Source organism: Tinamus guttatus, unplaced genomic scaffold (genome assembly GCF_059628265.1).
Source record: "Tinamus guttatus ecotype Peru unplaced genomic scaffold, ASM5962826v1 Tinamus_guttatus_pri_ptg000317l, whole genome shotgun sequence".
Taxonomy (NCBI): Eukaryota; Metazoa; Chordata; class Aves; order Tinamiformes; family Tinamidae; genus Tinamus; species Tinamus guttatus.
The window spans coordinates 338,564-358,222 of NW_028288851.1; the positions used below are offsets into that span (position 1 = coordinate 338,564).

Sequence of the window (19,659 nt, forward strand, 5' to 3'; positions counted from 1 at the left end):
GGTCCCTGGAGGGCCCTGCCAGCCCCGGCCCTTCTGGGATGCTGTGAAAAGCTGCTTCACCTCACATCACTCAGCCTGGAGCACGTTATAAATTAAGCGGATTATAACGTAACGCACTTTCCGATTGGGATAATGGTCAGCTGGAAGAAGCAGCCCTCGGGGTTATAAGAACTCGATGTTCTCCCTGCCTGTGTTGCTTTGTGAACAACCAGCAAATAAGCGATTGGGTTTATTGCTGGTGAGATGATTAAAGCCTCTTCCAGGGGTTGAATCATTATGTCTGAGAGTTGTTTGTCTCCTTGGGAAACCCTTTTGCGAGTGTCCATGGCTTATGCCGTGCGACGTCGCTGTGCTGTGATGCCCCTCTGCCAACCACCTCTGTCCCAGCCAGCCCCCGGGTAGTATTTACCATGGAAAGAGTTGCCAGCTTCATGTTGGAATCGCTTGTGTGTAAGCGAGGGGGAAAGCATCTGAAGTGAAATCATCCTGATATATAGTTGAATTTGCATAATCCTTGCAATAAAAGTATCTCTTATAAATGGAAGGGATGGCAAGAAGGTCTAAACTGCTTAGTATGTGTTTAATTTGGAGTTTAAGAAACCTTAAAGCCAACCTTGCTCTTTCAGGCCTGCTGTTTGCTTTGGTTTCCTACGCTATATTCCTGAACGTCACCGTATTTCGTAGCCAAAGCGGATCAGAGGTCTGACTTGCTATGGCCTCAGTGCACATCCGTATGTCAGCACGGCTTCTTTTATGTATTTATGCTTCAGAAACAGAGCACGCTGTGTCGCAAAGTTATAAGGAAATGTCCTATTGCCCACTTGTTTCCAGCCAAACCTTTTTGCTGTCCTAGATTTGCAGTCTTGAAAACCTCCTTGCTGGCACAGAGGAGTCCCCTGAATGGATTCTGCTTGCACTGTTGTCCCAAGATCGGAGAGTTTCTTTTGAGCTTCATTTGCAAAAATAACTTTGCATATGAACTGCTGCTGCCTTAAACTTTCATGTGCACTTGCACAATAAATCTAATAAAGAATTTAAACATACAGCCCCTAAAAACTGAGCAAATGCAAGTGCTCCAAACCTAACGTGTTTTTCCCTTAGTGAACTCTGGTGTTTCATGCTGTGCAAAGCAAGTAAGTACTAAGTTTCCCCTCTTTGTAATTAGAAGAAAATGTTCACAGGCAGTAACCAAAATCCCTGTCAGAAGGTAAGGCTGCTCAAAAAGGTAGTCCTGGCACTCCTCTGTCACCAAAATAGATTTTATGTGTTCTTCCCAAGTTAGTCATAGAACAAGGCTTGGAAAGGGCAGCGTGCTCTTGCCACCCAGCCCTAGAGCAAGAGCAGGTATTGCTCTGTCCTTTCTTTCTTGCCTGCAACACCCAGGTTTTTATGGATAAGCTAGTGTGATTACTCATAGGGAGGAGCTCTTGCCCTAGAGAGCCGTGTTCATCAGAAATAGTGGTTTACTTGCCCGTTGAGATAGAGGTGGAGAATCAAACGGGGTGTATTTGAACTGTGGGAATGGAGCAGGATGATGGTGTCCGCACGGAGCACGAGGAAACCTGCTCTGGAGATGGACCCGAGGGCGATGCTGGGTCTTGCTGCTCGGAAGGGACCTTCGTGGCCGGAGTGTGCTTTGTGTTGCACATGTTTATGCCCTTGGATTTCTGATTGTCTCTGAATATTCATAAACTTTATTGCTAATTAAATATGGCTGATGTGAGGCATCTTCCCTTTTATGCATTGCTTAAGCTGGCCTGACTAATTTGTGTCTTGCTGTAATGAGTTGTCTCCCCTGTCGCAGTTGGGAAAGCCATAAGGTTTGGGCACTGGAAGTCAGCGGAGGCTTTGCAGGGCCCTGGGTGATTGCTCTGCCTTTAAGGACAGCTTAAGGCTTGTTTTTGTCTTCTGCCTCTGGATTAGGGAGCTGATCTGTTTATCTGAGCAGCAACCTTATGCTTCCTAGCTGTGGCAAGACCTGCATTGGAAAAAAATCACCAGGGGATGTTCAGGAAAGAATAAGAGACAGAGGATGAGGGAAGCATCAAAATAGCTGAGGCTACAGACTTCTATTAACAGTTATTGATACTAATTTTAAGATTTCTGGCCTGTGAACCTCTCCAGCTTGCTCCTCTAGTATCCCTTCTGTTCACTGTTGTGAACCACATGCTTTGTGTTTGGCTGGAGATGGTAAGAAATAAAGTTTCCTCTGCCCGTCTTTCCCAGAAACCTGCTTTGCACTTCACTTTCAGGCACCAGCGTAACCATTTGTATGAGCTTTTTGTGTTAAAAACCAAATGCAGGTTGGAGGTGCCCAGTTCCAAGACCCTCACCTCAGTTAGCCCTTGGTAACCGGCCTGGCCCGAGGCCGTGCGCTCCGGACACCAAGCGCCTCAGAGTTGGTTTTTAGTGAGCCGTGTGTCCTGCCTTAATTTTCCGAACCGTGGCTACTTATATTCCCTCCCGCTTGTCCCAAGCGAAAACAACTTTCTTTAGGTTGATCTGTAAAGCTCCTGAAATCCCTTTGGGGCCTTAGTGCTGCCGGCAGCCCGCGCCCTCGGAGCGAGCGCGTTGCCGTGGGCGGCCGAGCCCTTCCCTCAAGGCCGCGCTGCTGCCGCCCACGCTCGAGTCCTCGTCTCTGGCTGCGTGTTGGTGTCACCCCAACGTGTGGCTTCGTTCTGCCCCTGCTGAGCTGCTCTCCCTTCCTTGCAGGCCGCTGGGCTCCCGGCGCCTGTTGCGGTGGGTTTGCTCCAAGCGCCGCTCATGGCAGCGGCGGTCAATGCCTGTTCAGCTGCTCCTCGTTTTCCAGTTGTGTTTTCTGTCCTTTCTCCTAGGGGCAAGAAAAGTTGATCAAATTGCCTGCAGACTTACGACAATGTGTGTGGTGTCTTTTTTACCTTCCTTCCAAGGAGGTTCAACACAGAATGTCTCGGCATCGCCAGCATGCTTTATTTTCCTTTATTTATTTATTATCCCACGAAGAATTGCTTTCTTGCTTTCCTCCCCGTTTGCAGGCGGCCGCGCAGCGCATGCCGGCGTCTCCTCCGCCCGTGCCGTGCTCCGGGATGGCAGCGAGGTGACGACGCTCGAGGATGACCCTGACTGAAAGGCTGCGCGAGAGGATATCGCGGGCGTTCTACAGCCACGGGCTGCTCTGCGCCTCCTACCCCATCCCCATCATCCTCTTCACCGCCCTCTGCATCCTGGCCTGCTGGTGAGTCCTGCCCAGCGCTTGTTTTTTCCCCACGTTGTTGCTGGATTCTCCGTCGCCTGTTAGCGGAGCTGTCTTAGCAACACGGACGTGCTCAGGTTTCGCTGTTTCGTGTGCTACCCTGGAAGATACCATTTTTTTACAAGCTGGACTGTTGTCATCCTTTTGTGTGAGACTAAAGAAATGACAGGGATGAAGTATCTTGATGCAGTTAAGTAAATAGTAAAAAATAATCAAGTAAGTGAAATAAGTAAAGCAGTAAGTAAAACACGTAATCACTAACCACCTAGTGGTGCACTCCAAAACCATAAATTAAAGATGGGGAGGAGGAAAGTTGATCTTTCTCTCCATTCTTGTATATTCTGTTCTCCCTGAAGCTTGTGCTCTTCCTTTTCAGCCCTTACCTAGGTGTGCGTATGCTGATTATCCTTATAAATTCTTCCCTTATGAACCCCTAATTTGGGCACGAGTTGCAGTTAAATACGTTGTCACAGAAATATTACTTGAGCCTCTAAATTACTTCCAGTGAGGCATTGTTGCTGCTGGCATTGTGAAAGCTTTTGTGCTCAAATCTATGTGTAGGCACGTGCATACCTGTACGCAGGCAGGATTAAACTTTGGTCAAAGTAAAACATACTCTGGTGATACACTGCTGTTAGAGCTTCTCTAACAGTGTTGCAGTAAATGTGAACTTAAATTTTTCTTTGGCCATCGCTCAGCATAAGGCACTTTTTTCATGTATATTAAAAATGCAGCTTTTTGCATGTATATTAAAAATGCAGTGTTGGAAACCTGTAGGGTCACTTCTCCTGCATGAGCAGGAATAGTGGTGGTGTTTTCCTGATTTTGCACAGCTGCATATGATTCCATGTAAATATTTAGTTTTTGTTTAGTTTTGTTGTTTTTTGTTCTCAGCTCCCATGTCCTAAAGGAAATTGGAAGTTTCTCCAAGGTCCAATCAAGTGGGTTTTAAGTTCCTTTAGGCTGATGTGGTTACAATCAGCAGCTGTGTCTCTTCAGCTCCGCTGGATGCTGTTTTCAAGTGTCAAGTCTGCTGCCCTGCTGCTTGGGAGCCTGCTGCCCGCTAGGCAGGGGTTTGTACCCGTGCAGTGTGGCTTTGGTCTTGTGTTTGGAGAAAGTTGAGTTAAAGCCTCTCACCAAGTGCCTGAGGCTTCAAAGCAGCTCTGGCAAGGTCGCTGCTCTGGATTTGTGACAGTGGCTGCGTTACTGGCGTTCGGGGACTCTGCAATTACAGGTTAGCTTTAAACTGCAGAAGGGGTCTCAAAGGACACTGCCAAATGTTCAGGTAACCTTCACGAAGCAAATAGCTTGTTGCACTGATGAGCTCCAGCACCTCATTAGCAAAGCAAATAATGACCTGAAGAAGGGAAGGTTTTTTTTAAATTCGGTGACATCCTTTGAGAGCAGGAGCACCCTGGCAAAAGCTCGAGTGCTACAAGCAGCATGGCTGAGATTCTCCCTTTTTAAAAGCTGGACTGTTTTGTTGGATTATTTCAATTCCTGTGCTGGTGTTAATTGATATGAGCTGGTGTTAATTAGGTGTGGCAGTGCTAATGGGACAGACCTCATCCCGAGCACAGCTCTTCTACACCCCAGCCTTTCCCCATGGTAAGACTGAACCCTTCCAGGATATCCCAGCACGGGATGCTCCGCAATATTGTCCCACCACTGAGCCTGGGATGCTCCACTGATCCTGCCACCCAGGCCAGGTTGGGTTTTGGGCTGCTGCTGTTGTGTTTTGGTGGGAGAAAGGGCAGGTTTCCTGCATGATCCTGTGTGTGTGGAAATGTCCCCAGCACTTGGAAGTGTCCCCACGCCAGTGACACCAGAAAAAAGGGGTCTAGGAATGAAATTTAGCTGCTGTTGCTGCAGAGACTGCTTGGTTCGCTCCGAGTAAATGCAATTGATCCTTGTTTTTTTAATCCAAATTAAATAATCGCAGGAAGGATGTGTGTATTGGCCAGTACATAGAACTTTTCTCTAAGTGCCAGATTATCCCAGACATACCTCCGAATGGTTTCTGGCCAAAAGTGGACTTCTTGGAAATCTGGGGCTGCAGTTTGTATGATCTTTAGTCTGTGAAGTTTATAAAGGAACAGGAATGCCAAACACTTCTGAAGATACATTTTCAAGCTAGCTTGCAGTCCGTTCTGTTTGTGGTGTTTTAGCAAGGTGTTAGGAGTGTTCCTGCTCTCCACCCACTTCCTTCCTGGAAAGTGTTTTATTTTTTTAAGCTGAAACTCCAAGGAGTGGTGCTGTAGGGAACACACATCCTCCATATCAAGTGATTTGAGAGTAACTTCTGTTTTCTCAGGTCTCCATAGGTTTGTAGCTGCAGTCCTTACATTTATTTTCTGTTTTACAGGAAACAAGCTCACTATACCTGGTACAGTGCAATGAAACCTTATCATCAGCTACAGTGTATGCAGGTTCCTTGGCCTGTGCTAGAATTTGGCCCTGGAGCAAGACACTCAACTTCTCAGGCTGTGTACACTGCAATCTTTCAAACATTTGCATCTTTCCATCAGTTCCAAGAAAGCTTTATAGGTTGGGAGAGGGGGAGTGCCAAAGCCCAAGAAAAGGCTTTATTTTGACATTTTAATCACAGAGGCTGCATCTATAAAACAGCATAACAGGAAGACAGGAGTGATTAACAGTCACCTCTATGACTGCAGGCAATAAAAGAGGTGGGGCAGGAAACTTCAAACGTTTTGGGATCATTCATCAGGAATACGAGTTGTGGATAGTACATTAACTTGCTGGAGGTTAGAGTTGAGTCTTGGAGCTCACTTATTCCCCCCATACTTGCCATATTTGCCCACTTTTTAGGAGGCTGTTGGCCATGGTAGGATGCAAGTTACTAGCCCAGGTGGGCCTTTGGTCTAGCCCAGCACAGCTAGCTGGATTGGGAGCTGTTTTAAAGCTGCATCTACCCAACCATCCTCCCAGAATGCAAAAACAGCAGTTGTTGGAGGTGTTCAGTGGGGAATAGTGTGGGCAAGAGCCGCTGCGTGAGCTCTGGGCATAGGCAGGTACTCGCTGAGGGCCACGCGCTGCCACGTGTGTCCCTTGTTCCGCAGTCGCCTTGCAAGGATCTGAAGCCTTGGACACCACCTTGCTGCCGGAATTCGATTTGCTTTGTGCTCCTGAGAAATTTCCACTTTCTTAGGGCAAATCTGGCTGGTTCATCTCATCCGCCCGCAAGGAGTGGGAAGGGCTGAAATTTGGTGAAAGGGGCCGGTGGGGAAAGCCAGAGCCTGGTTTCCAGACAGAAGTTGATTTAGGCAACGTTTCTGTCCAAGGTAGAAGAGACCTCCAGCTCTGGCCTGTTGTTTTGGCATCAATTAACGTGCTGGTTTTTCCTGTTCAAGGGAAAATTCAGGACTTAACACCCAGGTAACAGAACCAACTTCGGAGCAGCTGCTCTTGCTTCAGAATATCTCCAAAGCATCCCTTATAGGGTGATTGAATTTATTTCCATCCTATCTTTAAACTTCAGGTGTTCTGTGTAGGCAACACTTTTAATGTGACCTATAGGTAAGACATGGCATATTGTTTTTTATTAATAAACTAATAAGCAAGCCGAAAGCAAAAGATACCTATGTTCTTGCTCTGTGGTCTTAATTGAAATCTGAAAATCCAAGTTATATCATTTCTTCAGAACACGGTTTTCTGCTGAACGAGCTGTTGACAGGGCTTTCTAGTGAACTTCTTGCTTTGCTGCACATCCTGGTGTGGACAACATTCCTTATGATCATCCATTTAAATGGATTTACGTTAAGAAACATTCGTGATCTTGCAGGAACAAACCTACCTCAGTGCTTTTTTTTCCCCAGCGAAAGGAGGCTGCTGCTGAAGCCTCTGCTGAGTCCTTCCTCCCCAACTCTAAGAACAACAGAAGAGGAGGCATATTTATAATCTGAGAGATTTGAAATTGTTTTTATTTAAAGCAGGAGCTAAATCCAGCAATTGACTGTATGAAGGAGGTTTAGGAGGGTTAACAGGGTGAGTCTGTGGGCACTCATTCTTTGGTTGAAAGATTAGGTTCTGCTTCTGAATTTTGGAATTGTCTAGAAGCAAAAGCCACTTTTTTTGCGTGTGCATTATATATTTTTTTTTTCCTAAAAGAACATTTAGTGTCTTCCAGGCTTGTGTGTCTCCTGTGCCAACCAAAGGTGCTGAGTTTCCAACAGCCTCTTCACGCTCCGAACGCACGGAGCAGAGTCTCCTGTGGGAGGGAATGACGAAAGGAGATGCAAGTCCCGTGCGCCGAGAGCTCTGTTCTGCTGCTTAGCAAAAGCAGACGGGCAGCACGGAGGCAGGGAGGAATCTTTACTTTTGCAATGCAATTTTTGGAAGGTCCTGCCAGCAGGAAGCGGCGCGATGCAGCCTTTATTGGGAAGCAGGTATTGTCTGTGCATTTAGCAAGGCTAAGCAGGGGGCTGTTGCTGCCAAGTATCTGGCCTTCTCTCCCCACTGCCAGTTACTCAAATACAAAAGGTCTGTGAAATGGAAACTCAACGCAAATTGCATCCTGCTTTCTCCTTAAATACCACCTAGATTTCAAGGGAAAATCCACGGAAGTGAACTGCAAAGTAAACGGCCGAGTAGCTTCTCTGTGCTGAAGAAGAAACAAGACTCTCCAAAGGAAATTTTGGACGTCTCGTTAGCGATGAGTTTTCAGAGTGCATCATTTAACTCTGGCTGGAAATGGGCTAAAATCTTCTTCCAAAGTGTGCAGAATGAGGGTGGCAGCTGTTCTAAGGCAGCGTCACCACCATCCCCGTCCCCTGCGGCCCGGCCGCGCTCCGCTCGCCCTTCCTCGGCGCTGGCGGCAGAGACAACTCCGGGACACCGGAGAGCTCTGCCTGGAGCCCTCTGCAAACCGAGGAATTTGCAGGTCCAGGCTTTGCAGCTGCTGCGGGCCGGCCTGGCAGCCCTCCAGCTTGGCCCTCGGAGCTGTCTTGAAAATATGTAAAGTAGTTGGATGGACTTTTATTTTATTTTTTATTTTTTTATTTATTTTATTTTATTTTATTTTTTATTTTTTATTTTTTATTTATTTTATTTTTTATTTATTTTTCTTGAACCCACCTCTAAACCAAAATGTGCTCTTGCTTGAATTCAGCGGTAGTAACTTGTAGATGATCCCTTTTTCCTCACCTTGGGGGTTTTCAAGCGGGTGTCAGGGCGCTCTGAGTGTCTAAAAAATTCCTTTTCAAACCCAAATTTTCCTTATGGACTTGTCTGTTTCTGTTTTAGATCCTACTTCTCTCAGTTGCCTTCTGGTGTTCAGGAACTTTCTTTGTCCAAGAAATCTCTTAAACAAGAAGTGTGGTTTCTTTCATTCAGTTTTAATTGTCCCTTCCTGCAGCTCCATACGGAGCAGGTCTCCTGCGTGGTAAGAAGTGCTCGGAGAGGTGACCAGGCTCGTTGCATCTCGCGGTCCTCGCGCTGTCCGGGTCCCGTGGGCACTTCTGAAAGCCCAGCGGGAGCTCTGGGTTTGTCACTTAAGTATCTCTTAGAGCTGCCCTAGCATTGCTGGTAAATGCAGCAAATTTTTCAGTACTCCCGGGTTCTTTTTTCTCTCTTTTTTTTTATTTCTTCTGCAGTCTGTCTTAGATATCGCCAACTACATCCATCATTATTGTCTGCCTCTCTAAGGCTAAGTAAATTCTCAAAGTCCTGATATTTTACTGAAATAACTTAGGTCAGGCATATAGCAGCGTGTGCGCTTTGTGTGCTCCTCCAGCAGCCATTCCTCAAACTTTTCATAAACACAACTCCTCAAATACTGCCGTGCTGAGTAGATCATCTCCTTTCTCCTACATGGACACGTGTTTATGCTGGGGTTGGCTCAAGAACAGGGACTTTCTGCTAAGATTCCCAAGAACCAGTCCCAGTCTGAGCTCTTCTCAATAGCACAAGGAATACAGACCGTATCTAGATCCTGTTGTCTTACACACCCACGTTTAGCTCCTTATCACAGCTTCAGAGCGGGCTGTATTTTAAGACAGAGGTACAAGTGGATTCCTGGGTGGCCTTTTCTCTGAAGATGGTTGCTGAAAATGAGAATTGCACAAACAGCAGCAGCTTTTTGGTGTGTCACACACCTCCAGGAAGCCCCACTCCTGCTGGACCTAATGGCACAGCTCCCTGCAGCATCCCTACCTGCAGAACGGGCACGTGGGAGCACCAAAGACGAAGACACCTACGAGAGTGGGTGCAAAAGCAAGCAGGAAAACAAAGCAATTTGTGCTTCTGGGTGGCAGCAGGGCTTTGGTTGAGTTAGCAGCCCCAGGGGAGGAAAGGAAACTGAAGGAGACTTGCAGAAAACTGTAGACTTTGGAGGGAAAAATCTAACACCCTTTGGTGCCCGGTGAGGAAACGGCCGATTTTCCAAGTAACTGGCAGCACTAGCTGCTGCTGTAGCAGAGTGACACCATCAAAGTGCATCGTGGAGGGAGCTCTGCGGCGTTAATCCTGTTCCATATTCATGATGCCGGCAGCAGAAGCGAAGGGAAAGGCCGGGGTTGCTTTGGATGTCAGCGGCGCAGACGGAGCGCGGGCGGAGGAGGATGGATGGGCCTGGGAATCCTGGTTGTCCCGGCTACGCCGCCAGCCCCACGGGGTCCGGGCCTTAGCCAGGCTCACGAGTTCCTAATCTTTTTCTTTCTTTTATCAGAAACTTCCCTCTTATTCTTCCCCTCATTCTCTTGCCTTCCTTTATTCCAAGGAAGTGCCATTGACTCTTTTTCCCCATTGTGTTCCCATTGATTTTTTTTTCTTTTTTTGGACAACTATTTGAAAATCCAAATATGAAGGGGGAAAAAAAAAAAGCCCCTTTGATCTGTCAGAAACAGCTATTAAGGAGCATGAGTTGCTGTGCTAAAACGCTTGGTATTTTGGGATGTGGCTGTTCTTTATTCACGAAGGTTTTTGCACTTTAGGGTGTGAGCAGTTTGCTGCTTCCCCTCCGCACAAAGTTAACCTCCTCCTCCACCCCCTGTGTTTTTATAGCAGCAGAAAAATAAATAACCCAAGTGGAGCTCTGCTCTTAGCTTGACTTTACCGTGAAGGTATCATCCCCTTCAGCTCTGCCTGCTGCTTTTATTCACCTCCCCTGTGTCCCCCTCAGGTTTTTTTCTTCCTGCCCACCCCCGGATGACGAACCTCAGTTATTCTCCTCAAAGATATTTGTGAGGAGTTGTGTGAAGCTGGGTGACTTAACCCCGAGTCACTTGCTTTACCTATTTGCCTATTTTCTGGGCCTTCTGAGTCCCTTGATATTTTACTCATGTCTGCAGTGATCTGCAAGGACCTTTTGGCCACATCATATTTTATTTTTTTTCTCCCTTTTCCCTTTTTGCTCGTGATAAGGCCTGATTATTTTCTTTAGCTGAACTTCAGCCATTCCCCACTTGTTGTACAGCCTCCATAGCAAAAGCTGGGGCTGCCGTGAGCAGCAGATCCAGGTGCAGGAAGAAGCCAAGAAGGAGGCAATGCTGCCCCTCCATCCAGGGTCTGGCAACAGCCACCTTCCTTGGAGAAGAAAGGGTGTTATAGACTGTATTGGCCAAGAACCAATACTATGGAGCAACCAAGAGATACCTCCAGAGGCTACTGCTCTTTTTTTTCTTTTCTTTTTTAATAAAAGTGTTCTTTTTAACAAGTCTCTGCAGTCTCTAAGCCAGCCCGTTAAGGTCCTTCCCAGCACCAGAAGGGTAGAACAGGCTCCAGAACCGCTTGCTGGGACATGCTGCATCCTGGCACGACATCGGCTCTGAGGGCCAGGCTCTCGTTTTGGCCCTGGAAATGGAGCTCTCCGACCCTTCCCAGCCGTTCCGTCCCCCTCTGCTCCCCCAGCAGCTCCTGTGCACCCCCCCGATCCCCTGCAGCAGAAGGCAGCGGTTAACTTAATTAAATTTAGATCTCTCCTCCTGATGCCTCAGGGGCAGCGGCTGCTGCCAGGGGAATGATGCCAGCTTGGACAGGCTACCTTGCAATATCCGAGCTGCAAGAGGCTTTGCAGCCTATTTTTCCAGCTATTTTAAGCTTGGTGCTGTTGCTTATTAGCAGTCTGCACAATAAGGGTAGCTTGTGTGCACGCCGCCTTGGAGATGCGTGGGTTACACCGCATTTGTGAGATTGGTGCTTTTTACAGCACGAGCTAATTGGGGTAGAGAGGATACAACTTGCACCCAGCCGCAGCTCAAGATCCTGCCATTACTGGAGGTGGAATTGAATGTCTAATATATTTTTCTTCTCCCTTCATTTAGTTAATGCTGTTGTGAAGTGCAGAGATGCATATCCAGATGGGGTCCTAATTAAGAGCAGCTTCCTTGGAGTGTGGTCTGCTCCAGGAGGGAGAAGTGCTCATCAAACTCATCTTGTGTTGGCCTCTGGTGCTGGTTTCACACCAAAAAAAAAGCTCCTTTAGCATAACAGATGAGCAGTGAAGACTGCACCTGCTTTATTAAGTATGAGAGTGATCATAACAGTTCAACTTCAGGTCATTTTTCTAGAATTTTATCTTTAACCATGCTATAATTAAGCTGAGAATTAATCTTGTACAGGTCGGCAGCAGCAGAACTTGCCCAAGGGATTTTGGGCATCCCGATTGTGGAAGAATCGGGGATATATTTGTCATTCCATGCTTGCACATAGGGCGTCCTGACCACCGTCCTGATGCCTGAACCCCAACTTTGCATTTTGTACGTCTGGAAATGGACATGGTGATGCTCTTGTGCCAGGGCAGCTTTGCTGCAGGGAGGAAGAAACTTTCAGAAATACTCCTGGGCCTGAATCAGTGGTTCTTCAAAGCCATCCTCTGCTCATCAGGGCAAACATCTCTGTAACAGCCCCTCTTGCTCTTCCCCCAGCTCAATTCTGATGTGATTTTATACACTTCATAGAAATCATTATGCCAACCCCCAGATCTTGTGAAATGTTGATCAATATCGTGTTTATTGTGGGATAGCTGGTACAAACACTTGAAGATTGTGGCAGTAAAGTTAAGTGTTTCGTACTCACTTTGGGTATCTCATTGCTGCTAGGAAAAGTGCTTTGGGGACCTGTGAAGTTTATGTGAAATCCTGGAAACTGTCGAAATCTCAGTGAGGAAACTTGGGGTGGTTAGTATGGAGTCTGGGTCGGGAGAGTAACAGTCTAAACACAACAGTGAGTTCGTTTTTTGTGAAGGCTACAGAGCAGCTGAGAGGTCACCCTGCTTAATCCAGTGCCATTAGCACCGGTGGCTTCTGTGCGATGGAAGGTGAGTGTGCCGAGTTCCTGAAGAACGTTCCCGAGGAGTTGCTCAGTTATCCTTTTCCAAATATCTTACCTGGGGAAAACAGAGCAGTTCCTGTGAGATGTGAGGTTGTATTGTATTGCAGCTGTGCCGTTTTTCCGTATTTCATTGTTTTTTTTTTAACGTTTCCGTGTTTCTCTCAGTTACCCGCTGCTGAAGCTGCCGCTGCCCGGCACGGGGCCCGTGGAGTTCAGCACCCCGGTGAAGGATTATTCCCCCCCTTCCGCAGAGCCCGGCCACCAGCAAGGGGACCCCAGCGAGCGCCCCGACTGGGTAGGTCTCCTGCATTCCAGCTGGTGGGGACAGAGGGGACACGAGGCCTCGAAGCATCTCTTTTCCTTCAAATTCCTCTGTGTGTATTTCTTTAAAATGCCCTTACAAGCAGGCTTATTTCCTCCTGATGATGTAGCTGCTCTAGGCTTGCTTCCTATGGTCTCAAACAAGAGTGTTTCATTGAAATTTGAGTTGCAGCAGCCGCAGATCCTGGCTGTGTAGCTGACTGCTACACTGTGACCTGGGGAATGTCAGGTTGTTTGAAGAACCTAATGAGTCAAGTGTTGCTTAGAGAGGGTTATTGGATTATTTTGTTTACCAACTGGTAAATTGTGAAGGTAAACTAGACTTGCATCAGAGTAAGAGTTGAGTTTCTTTTGCATAAGCAAAGTGGAGCCCTGGTGCTTTCCAAGAATGCTGATAACATGGTCTAGGACACCAAGAAACTATTCTAAGATCCCGCATTTTTCTTTATCCCAGTGCCAGTGGCATTTTGACCCTTGGAGGAACAGACTCCTTCTGTTCTTGCTAGGCTGCCACTGTCATATTTCACCTCCAATTTGGATGAGAAAATCAGATCCTGGTAAAGTGCTCCTGAAAAGCTTCCAGGCTGTGCTCTGATCCCGCTGAGCAGCTTCCCGCTCACCGCGCTTTCCTTTTCCCTGGCTTTTCCCCACAGTATGTCGGTGCTCCGGTGGCCTACATCCAGCAGATCTTCGTGAAAGCCACCGTGTCCCCGTGGCAGAAGAACTTCCTTGCCGTGGATGTGTTCCGTTCGCCGCTCTCCCGTGTCTTCCAGCTGGTGGAGGAGATCAGAAACCATGCCCTGAGGGACAGGTAATGTTTGGGAACGATTCCTTGAAAGGCAGGCCGAGCCACCAGCACACACATCCACATTCTGACTCACTGCTCAGGAAGTCTCACTTTTAGCTTTGAAATCCTACATTTTTTAAAGTTTAAAGGCAAATGAGAGACCGCTGTTGATAAGTAATGTCATTCCCATCCTGCACATGGGTAGTTTAGCTTTCATGCTGCAGAACTTGCCTCCCATTTAGTCACTAACAATTTTGAGGAGCTTTCCAGTGAAAGGCTTAGGCAGAGAGGCCTGGACAGATCCCCCAGGCTCTACTCTCCTGTGGTCTATAATTCTTTCATAAACATCCAAGCTTTGCATTAAAACAAGTCATTAAAGCAACTTTGATAAGGAAGGCTCTGTATTCAGATTTTCCCCTGGTTGGTCTTCTCTGCGCTCTTCTTGTTCCTGTATCATTCCTGAACATGAAAGATGAGAACTGCATGCAGCATTCCGAGTGAAATCTCCTTTGTGCCTTATTCTCCCTGGAAATGCCTGTCCTGCCTTAGTGAGGTTGTTGATCTCATTTTGTGGCCATTCACGGCAGTGTCACATACGTGGTTAGTGATGGATTTTCCAGCCCCCCATCACCCATTTCAGATATTCCATTCCTTTTCTGTATTAACAACATTTCTTGATTTTTGTGTCATTGGTGGGTGTCCCTTTATTTTATTGCAAAGTTGCAAAGTGAATAAAAAAAATCATGGTTCTCCTATCCATCCATGAGAAGTTCCACTTTGTTTTCTTCACGTGCAGTAGTTCCTCTTTCAGCAATCCTGTAATCATCTTCCTATTATTTCCTATTTTACTTCTATTTACCTATATTTATATTTATAATATTTATATTTATTTTACCCGTATTTATATTTATTCCTATTTTCCTATATTTTATTCCTATTTACATGCTCTAGGTGCCCTGCTTATGCAGGGGGGTTGGACTAGATGATCCCTAGAGGTCCCTTCCAACCTCAGCCATTCTATGATTCTATCAGCCAGTTCCTTACAGCCTTGCAGTTTCTGTATTAACACCCGTTTTTTGTGTTAACCAATACATTTTCTGTGAGGCACTGGATCAAATGCTTGTCTTAGCCCGAGGAAATGAGAGCTATTGTGCTTTCCTTGTCTGTAAAATCAAATATTTTAAAAGAGCAATCAGATTAGTGTGGCCCATGCTACCTTATTCCACTCTTAAATCAAGAGTGCATTTTATACTATTCCTTTGCCTGTTTTTGTGCATTTTGTACTATTACTTTGCCTGTTTTTTAATATTCTTTCCTTCTGGGTCTAAATTCTCATCTGCTGTCAAGTTCTTGGCTCACTTTACTTTCTAAACACAGCAGAGCTTCCCTGCTTTTCTTCCTGTGCTCAGTGAGAATAATGATGCTGAGAGCTGAGGCCAAGCATGGAGAAAAACCGTGAGGATGGAGTTTTTGATCATCTAGTAGCTTTTTAGTGATTTAACAAAAAAACAAACCCAAACCCACCCTTCCAGGTAAGCTCTGTGTCTGCCCTCTTCCTGATCATTTTTCATAGTGCCATTCATGCAGTTAAATTTGGAACCCCTTTTTTTACGAGCTCATGGAGCCTTAGCACTGATACCCTTTCTCCAGCGTTTTCAGCTCATCTGCTCCCTTATCATATGCAGAATTTCAGGTGATGATCTGTGTATATTTGCCAATTACAAGCTAGAAACAGCTTCCTCCTGGTAGGTGTGTTGTCTTCTTATTAGCTCCCCTTGGTACGTTGCCTGCTGTGTTGTTTTGCTGGGTGGAAGCAAAAGAGAATGCACAAAGCTAAGAGAAACAAGGGGCTAGCTAATAATGATTATTTAGGCATGGGGACTTAAACCTTGGTTAAGGGGCTCCCATTTCAGTGGTCATTATGAAATGCCTTCTTGTCAGTTTTATTTTATAAAGTCATTAAATTTTATTTCTTTTTCCCTGATGCAACAAGTGCAGCTTTTTTAATGTGCAAAAGACGTGTTTTATGCTATGGTAGTAAAGGAATAGCTGAAGATTTTTGACAACTGCAGAGGAAACACTAAGTATTGTATTTTCATCAGCTCCAGAGCTGTTGAAACTTCATACAAAATCAGAAGTGCTGTGAGATTTTTAGCAGTGCAGCAGACTATTGCTTGATGGGTTTTTTTTTGGTATCCCCCTCTGCATCCAGAATACGCCGGTAGCTGCCTCCTCTCTCTGTCATCTGTGGAAGAACCAGGGAAAACCAGTCTCCTTAATCTTAATTTAGCCTTTGTTCCATATAGCATTCCCATGTAAAACTGCACCAGGCACTCTTACCACGTCGAGGGAAGTGTTCCCTTTTGGATCCACAGCTCTCGTCTAGCCAAGCCAGGAGCGCTGCCAGGTTTTGTCACTGAGCCTTCACCAGCGGATGCTATTGTAAGGCCAAGTTGAATCTAACTTGGATTCTTGGGTGATAAAGATCATGTCACTGTGTCAAGATGAACTTTGGAAACATAAGCACAAGTTCCAGGTCACGCCTGCTTTTGGTGTTGCATCTCCTTGACTTTCTGAACCTGCGAGGCGTTTTCTTTTCCATGCAACGCAGAGGAATTCGGGAGATTTTGCAGTTGTGGGTACTTGCTAGACCAACTGAGTATTTTATAACACTCTCTTCCCCTTAAGGGAAATACCCCAGGTGCCTGATTCATATTTGTGTGTTGTATCCCACCCAGCACATGTGGGAAGAGGGATAGGGAGGAGTCCAAGGTCTTTTAAGAATTGTGTGGAGCCACCCTGGGCTTGGTGCAGCGGTGACAGGCAGCGAGGACAGCAAATGAGGGCGCAGTCCCTTGGGTGCCCGTCCTGCCCCTTGCCTTTCTGCGCTGCAACGTTTGATCTCTGCTTGTGTTTCAGTTCTGGGGTCAAAAGCCTGGAGGAACTTTGCCTCCAGGTGACAGATCTTCTGCCGGGCCTCAAGAAGCTGCGGAATCTGCTCCCCGAGCACGGCTGTCTCCTGCTGTCTCCAGGGAACTTCTGGCAGAATGACCGGGAGCGCTTTAACGCCGACCCGGATATCATCAAAACTATTCATCAGCATGAACCAAAGACGTTGCAAACATCAGCTACGCTCAAAGGTAGGAGGCCAAAAAGCCACTGAAGCGGTGAGGGATGTACCCACAGGTTGTGCTGCTCTTTTGTCCTCTCTGTGTCCAGTGTCTGTAGGTTGCCAACATTACCAAAACGGGCAGCGTTTTGTGAATCTCAGCAGCTGGAATGAAACTACCAAATATGCTTCATTTCTCATTTTGCATCTGTGTTTGGACTCAGTTTTGAAGTTGCAGAAAATGAATAATTCTCTTCCCTCAGTCTCTGTTCTGTAGGAGTAAAAATAAGAGGCAACTTGCCTAGTTCTCCCTCTTCCTGTTCCTCTACATATGCTCTTTTCCTGGTGCTCTTGGAATGATTCGGGCTGTAATATTCAGGGTGTCTTCTTGTCACAGGTGAATGAATATCTGTCCTGCTCCCTCTTGTGCTTTCATTCATACTTGCCTGCAAATACCACAAGTGGATTCTAAGTCTGCATTTTAGTGCAAAAAATTAACAGCAAAAGTATTTTATGGTCTTTGCAACGTGGAATCTTCCTGGAACCTCTGGTCCAAATCACACATGGACAGAAGTCTCAGCCTTCCCTTTTCCTGGTTAAGCAATCCCAACTCTCAGCCTCTCCTATACAAAAGATGCTCCAATCCCTTGATCAACTTCTTGGTCTTTAGCTGGACCTGGCCCGTTGCACCCATGTTCTTGCACTGTGGAATCCAGCACTGGACACCTCACTGAGCATAGGGGGAGATCACCTCCCTCGACCTGTACTCTGGGATGCTCTAGACCCTCGTGCTGCAGAGCACATGGTCAACTTAGCAGCCCAGTTCCTGCTCTTGAGAGCTGCTTTCTATCCAGGTCCCTTCCAACCTCAACCAATCTGTCATTCTGTGAAAATGCTTCATGTAAGAGCAGTCTTGGAACATTCTTAGCAGCGAGCGCTTGTTTCCTCATCTTTTGTTGTTGTTTGTGTGTTGTTCTAATGCTTCGTTCCTGTTCTGCGTTTGCAGATCTGTTGTTTGGACTCCCTGGGAAGTACAGCGGGGTGAACCTCTACAATCGGAAGCGGGTGGTGTCATACACTGTCACACTGGGTCTCCAGCGTTATGATGCTAGGTAAGGGGCTTTAGCTGGGCTGTTTTTACATTAGGGTTTCTTTCTTTGTTTCCTGAAAATGTTGCTGTTTGCTCTGATTATTGCTATGTTTTCCTTTATTCTCCCTTTTTTTGTATTTTAGAGTATTTTAATATAGAGAAGCAGAGCGCTATTTTGGGAAGGAAACTTGCTGTGTTTAATGGAGATACATTACTCAGTTCTCAGTTTCATTTTAGAGAAGTACATGTAATAGTCAAAGCTGCTAGTGGGAGTTCCTCGGGGATGGCTGCTCCTGCCCACGGAGCTGTCATAGCTGAAAGCCCCAGGCAGAGCCCAGCAGGTCTGTTTTTGATCCCGCTCCTGGTGCCTGCAGTTTGAGTGCTTTCCTTCCCAGTGAGCACTAATTCAGCTGGCACCAACTGTGAAACCCCTCTAGCAGCGTTGGCAAAGCTGGCTTGGATTGAATGGTCTGCAGGGTAAGTGCTCTGCTCCATGTGGCGCAGAATTCCCCAAGGAACGCCTAGAATTTGTAACACAGGAGTTGAAACTTGCTCTGCCGCTGCCCATGCAAGAAACCTTCAGCCTCAAAGACTCCTGTGTGGCACCTTTCATCAGCTCTGCTTATGTAAAACTTGGGGGATGTTTGAGACTACGTGTTGAGGATGGTCAGCTCCCCAGAGCCGGGAGTTTTGATGGCAAGCCCTTGCTTTAAGCAGTTTTGCTGAGTCTCTGTGGTTCTTATTGTTGATTCTTCTTGGAAATCCCGCTCTGTGAGATGGCCACAGATGTGAGGAATGTAGTTTAAGCCAGAGAGTAAGGCACTTAGCAGTCAGGCCTCGAGAGAACCGTGTTTTGTAAGTCTGTATAGAACCATAGCGCATCTTGCTAGCTGTCCTGTAGCCATTGGGCTCCTCCTTGGGATCGCATGCTGCTCGTTTGGTACATCGTGAGTCTCACCCTTCTGCTCCCTTCTCACCCCAGGTTCCTCAGCAGCCTCCGTTCTCGCCTCAAGCTGCTGCATCCCAGTCCTAACTGCACGCTGCGGGAGGAGAACATCGTCCACGTGCACTTCAAGGAGGAGATCGGCATTGCCGAGCTCATCCCCCTTGTCACCACCTACATCATCCTCTTCGCTTACATCTACTTCTCCACACGTAGGTTTGTGGGGTGGAGGACCCCAAGGGCAGAGCAAGCTCAATAAGGTGCCTGCGTGCCCGCTGGTGGGACATGTGGCAGGGATCAGGGTGGCTGCCTCGATTGGCTTAGTCCATAGCACTGCTGTCCCCTCTCCTTTTAGCAGGAAAGGTGATGTTGAAGTGTCACCATGACAGAGAGCTGTCATGTAGCAAAGCAACAGTCCTGTTTATTTGATTTCAGTTTAATTTCTTTTCAGCAAGTGCTGTATTATTCCTTGCGATACCTTCTCGGGTGGTTTCATGGTTCCTGCATGTTTGAGTGCAGAGTAACGACTTTCTCTCCCCTTTGGAGAGACTAGTTCATGCTCAGAAAGTTCAAGTACATGTTCTGACCTTGGGGTTTTAGCCCTTAGTAGCTGCTTTTAAGCTCCTTTCATTCGTGCTGCAGTAGTGCTGTGTATGAAACCAGTCTGAGCTGCAAACCATGCATTATGCTGAGGCCCAGTCCTCCTACAGAACCTCTTTAGCAGCCTCTTTGTACCTTTAGTGTCAGGTACAAAGTGTCTGGGAGCTACATTTCACACATGGAGACTCAACAACATCATTTCTGGGCTGCAGGATAGAAAGCTACCTGCTGAAATAAGGGAGGATGAGGATCCCTTGCACTGGATTTGTTTTTATAGATATATATATGT

General features: G+C 46.7%; 1 protein-coding gene across 1 annotated transcript in view; it reads left to right on the forward strand.

Moving 5' to 3' along the window:
- The first annotated feature begins 3,020 nt into the window (after positions 1-3,020).
- The window catches only part of SCAP (SREBF chaperone), a 36,205-nt gene continuing 19,566 nt past the window's right edge, over positions 3,021-19,659 (forward strand). Inside the window, exons 1-6 of the mRNA XM_088528929.1 lie at positions 3,021-3,214; positions 12,686-12,815; positions 13,495-13,652; positions 16,548-16,768; positions 17,744-17,849; positions 18,810-18,982. Of these exons, the coding sequence (XP_088385055.1) occupies positions 3,093-3,214; positions 12,686-12,815; positions 13,495-13,652; positions 16,548-16,768; positions 17,744-17,849; positions 18,810-18,982 (910 nt within the window). The 5' untranslated portion in view covers positions 3,021-3,092. The remainder of the gene's footprint in view (positions 3,215-12,685; positions 12,816-13,494; positions 13,653-16,547; positions 16,769-17,743; positions 17,850-18,809; positions 18,983-19,659) is intronic.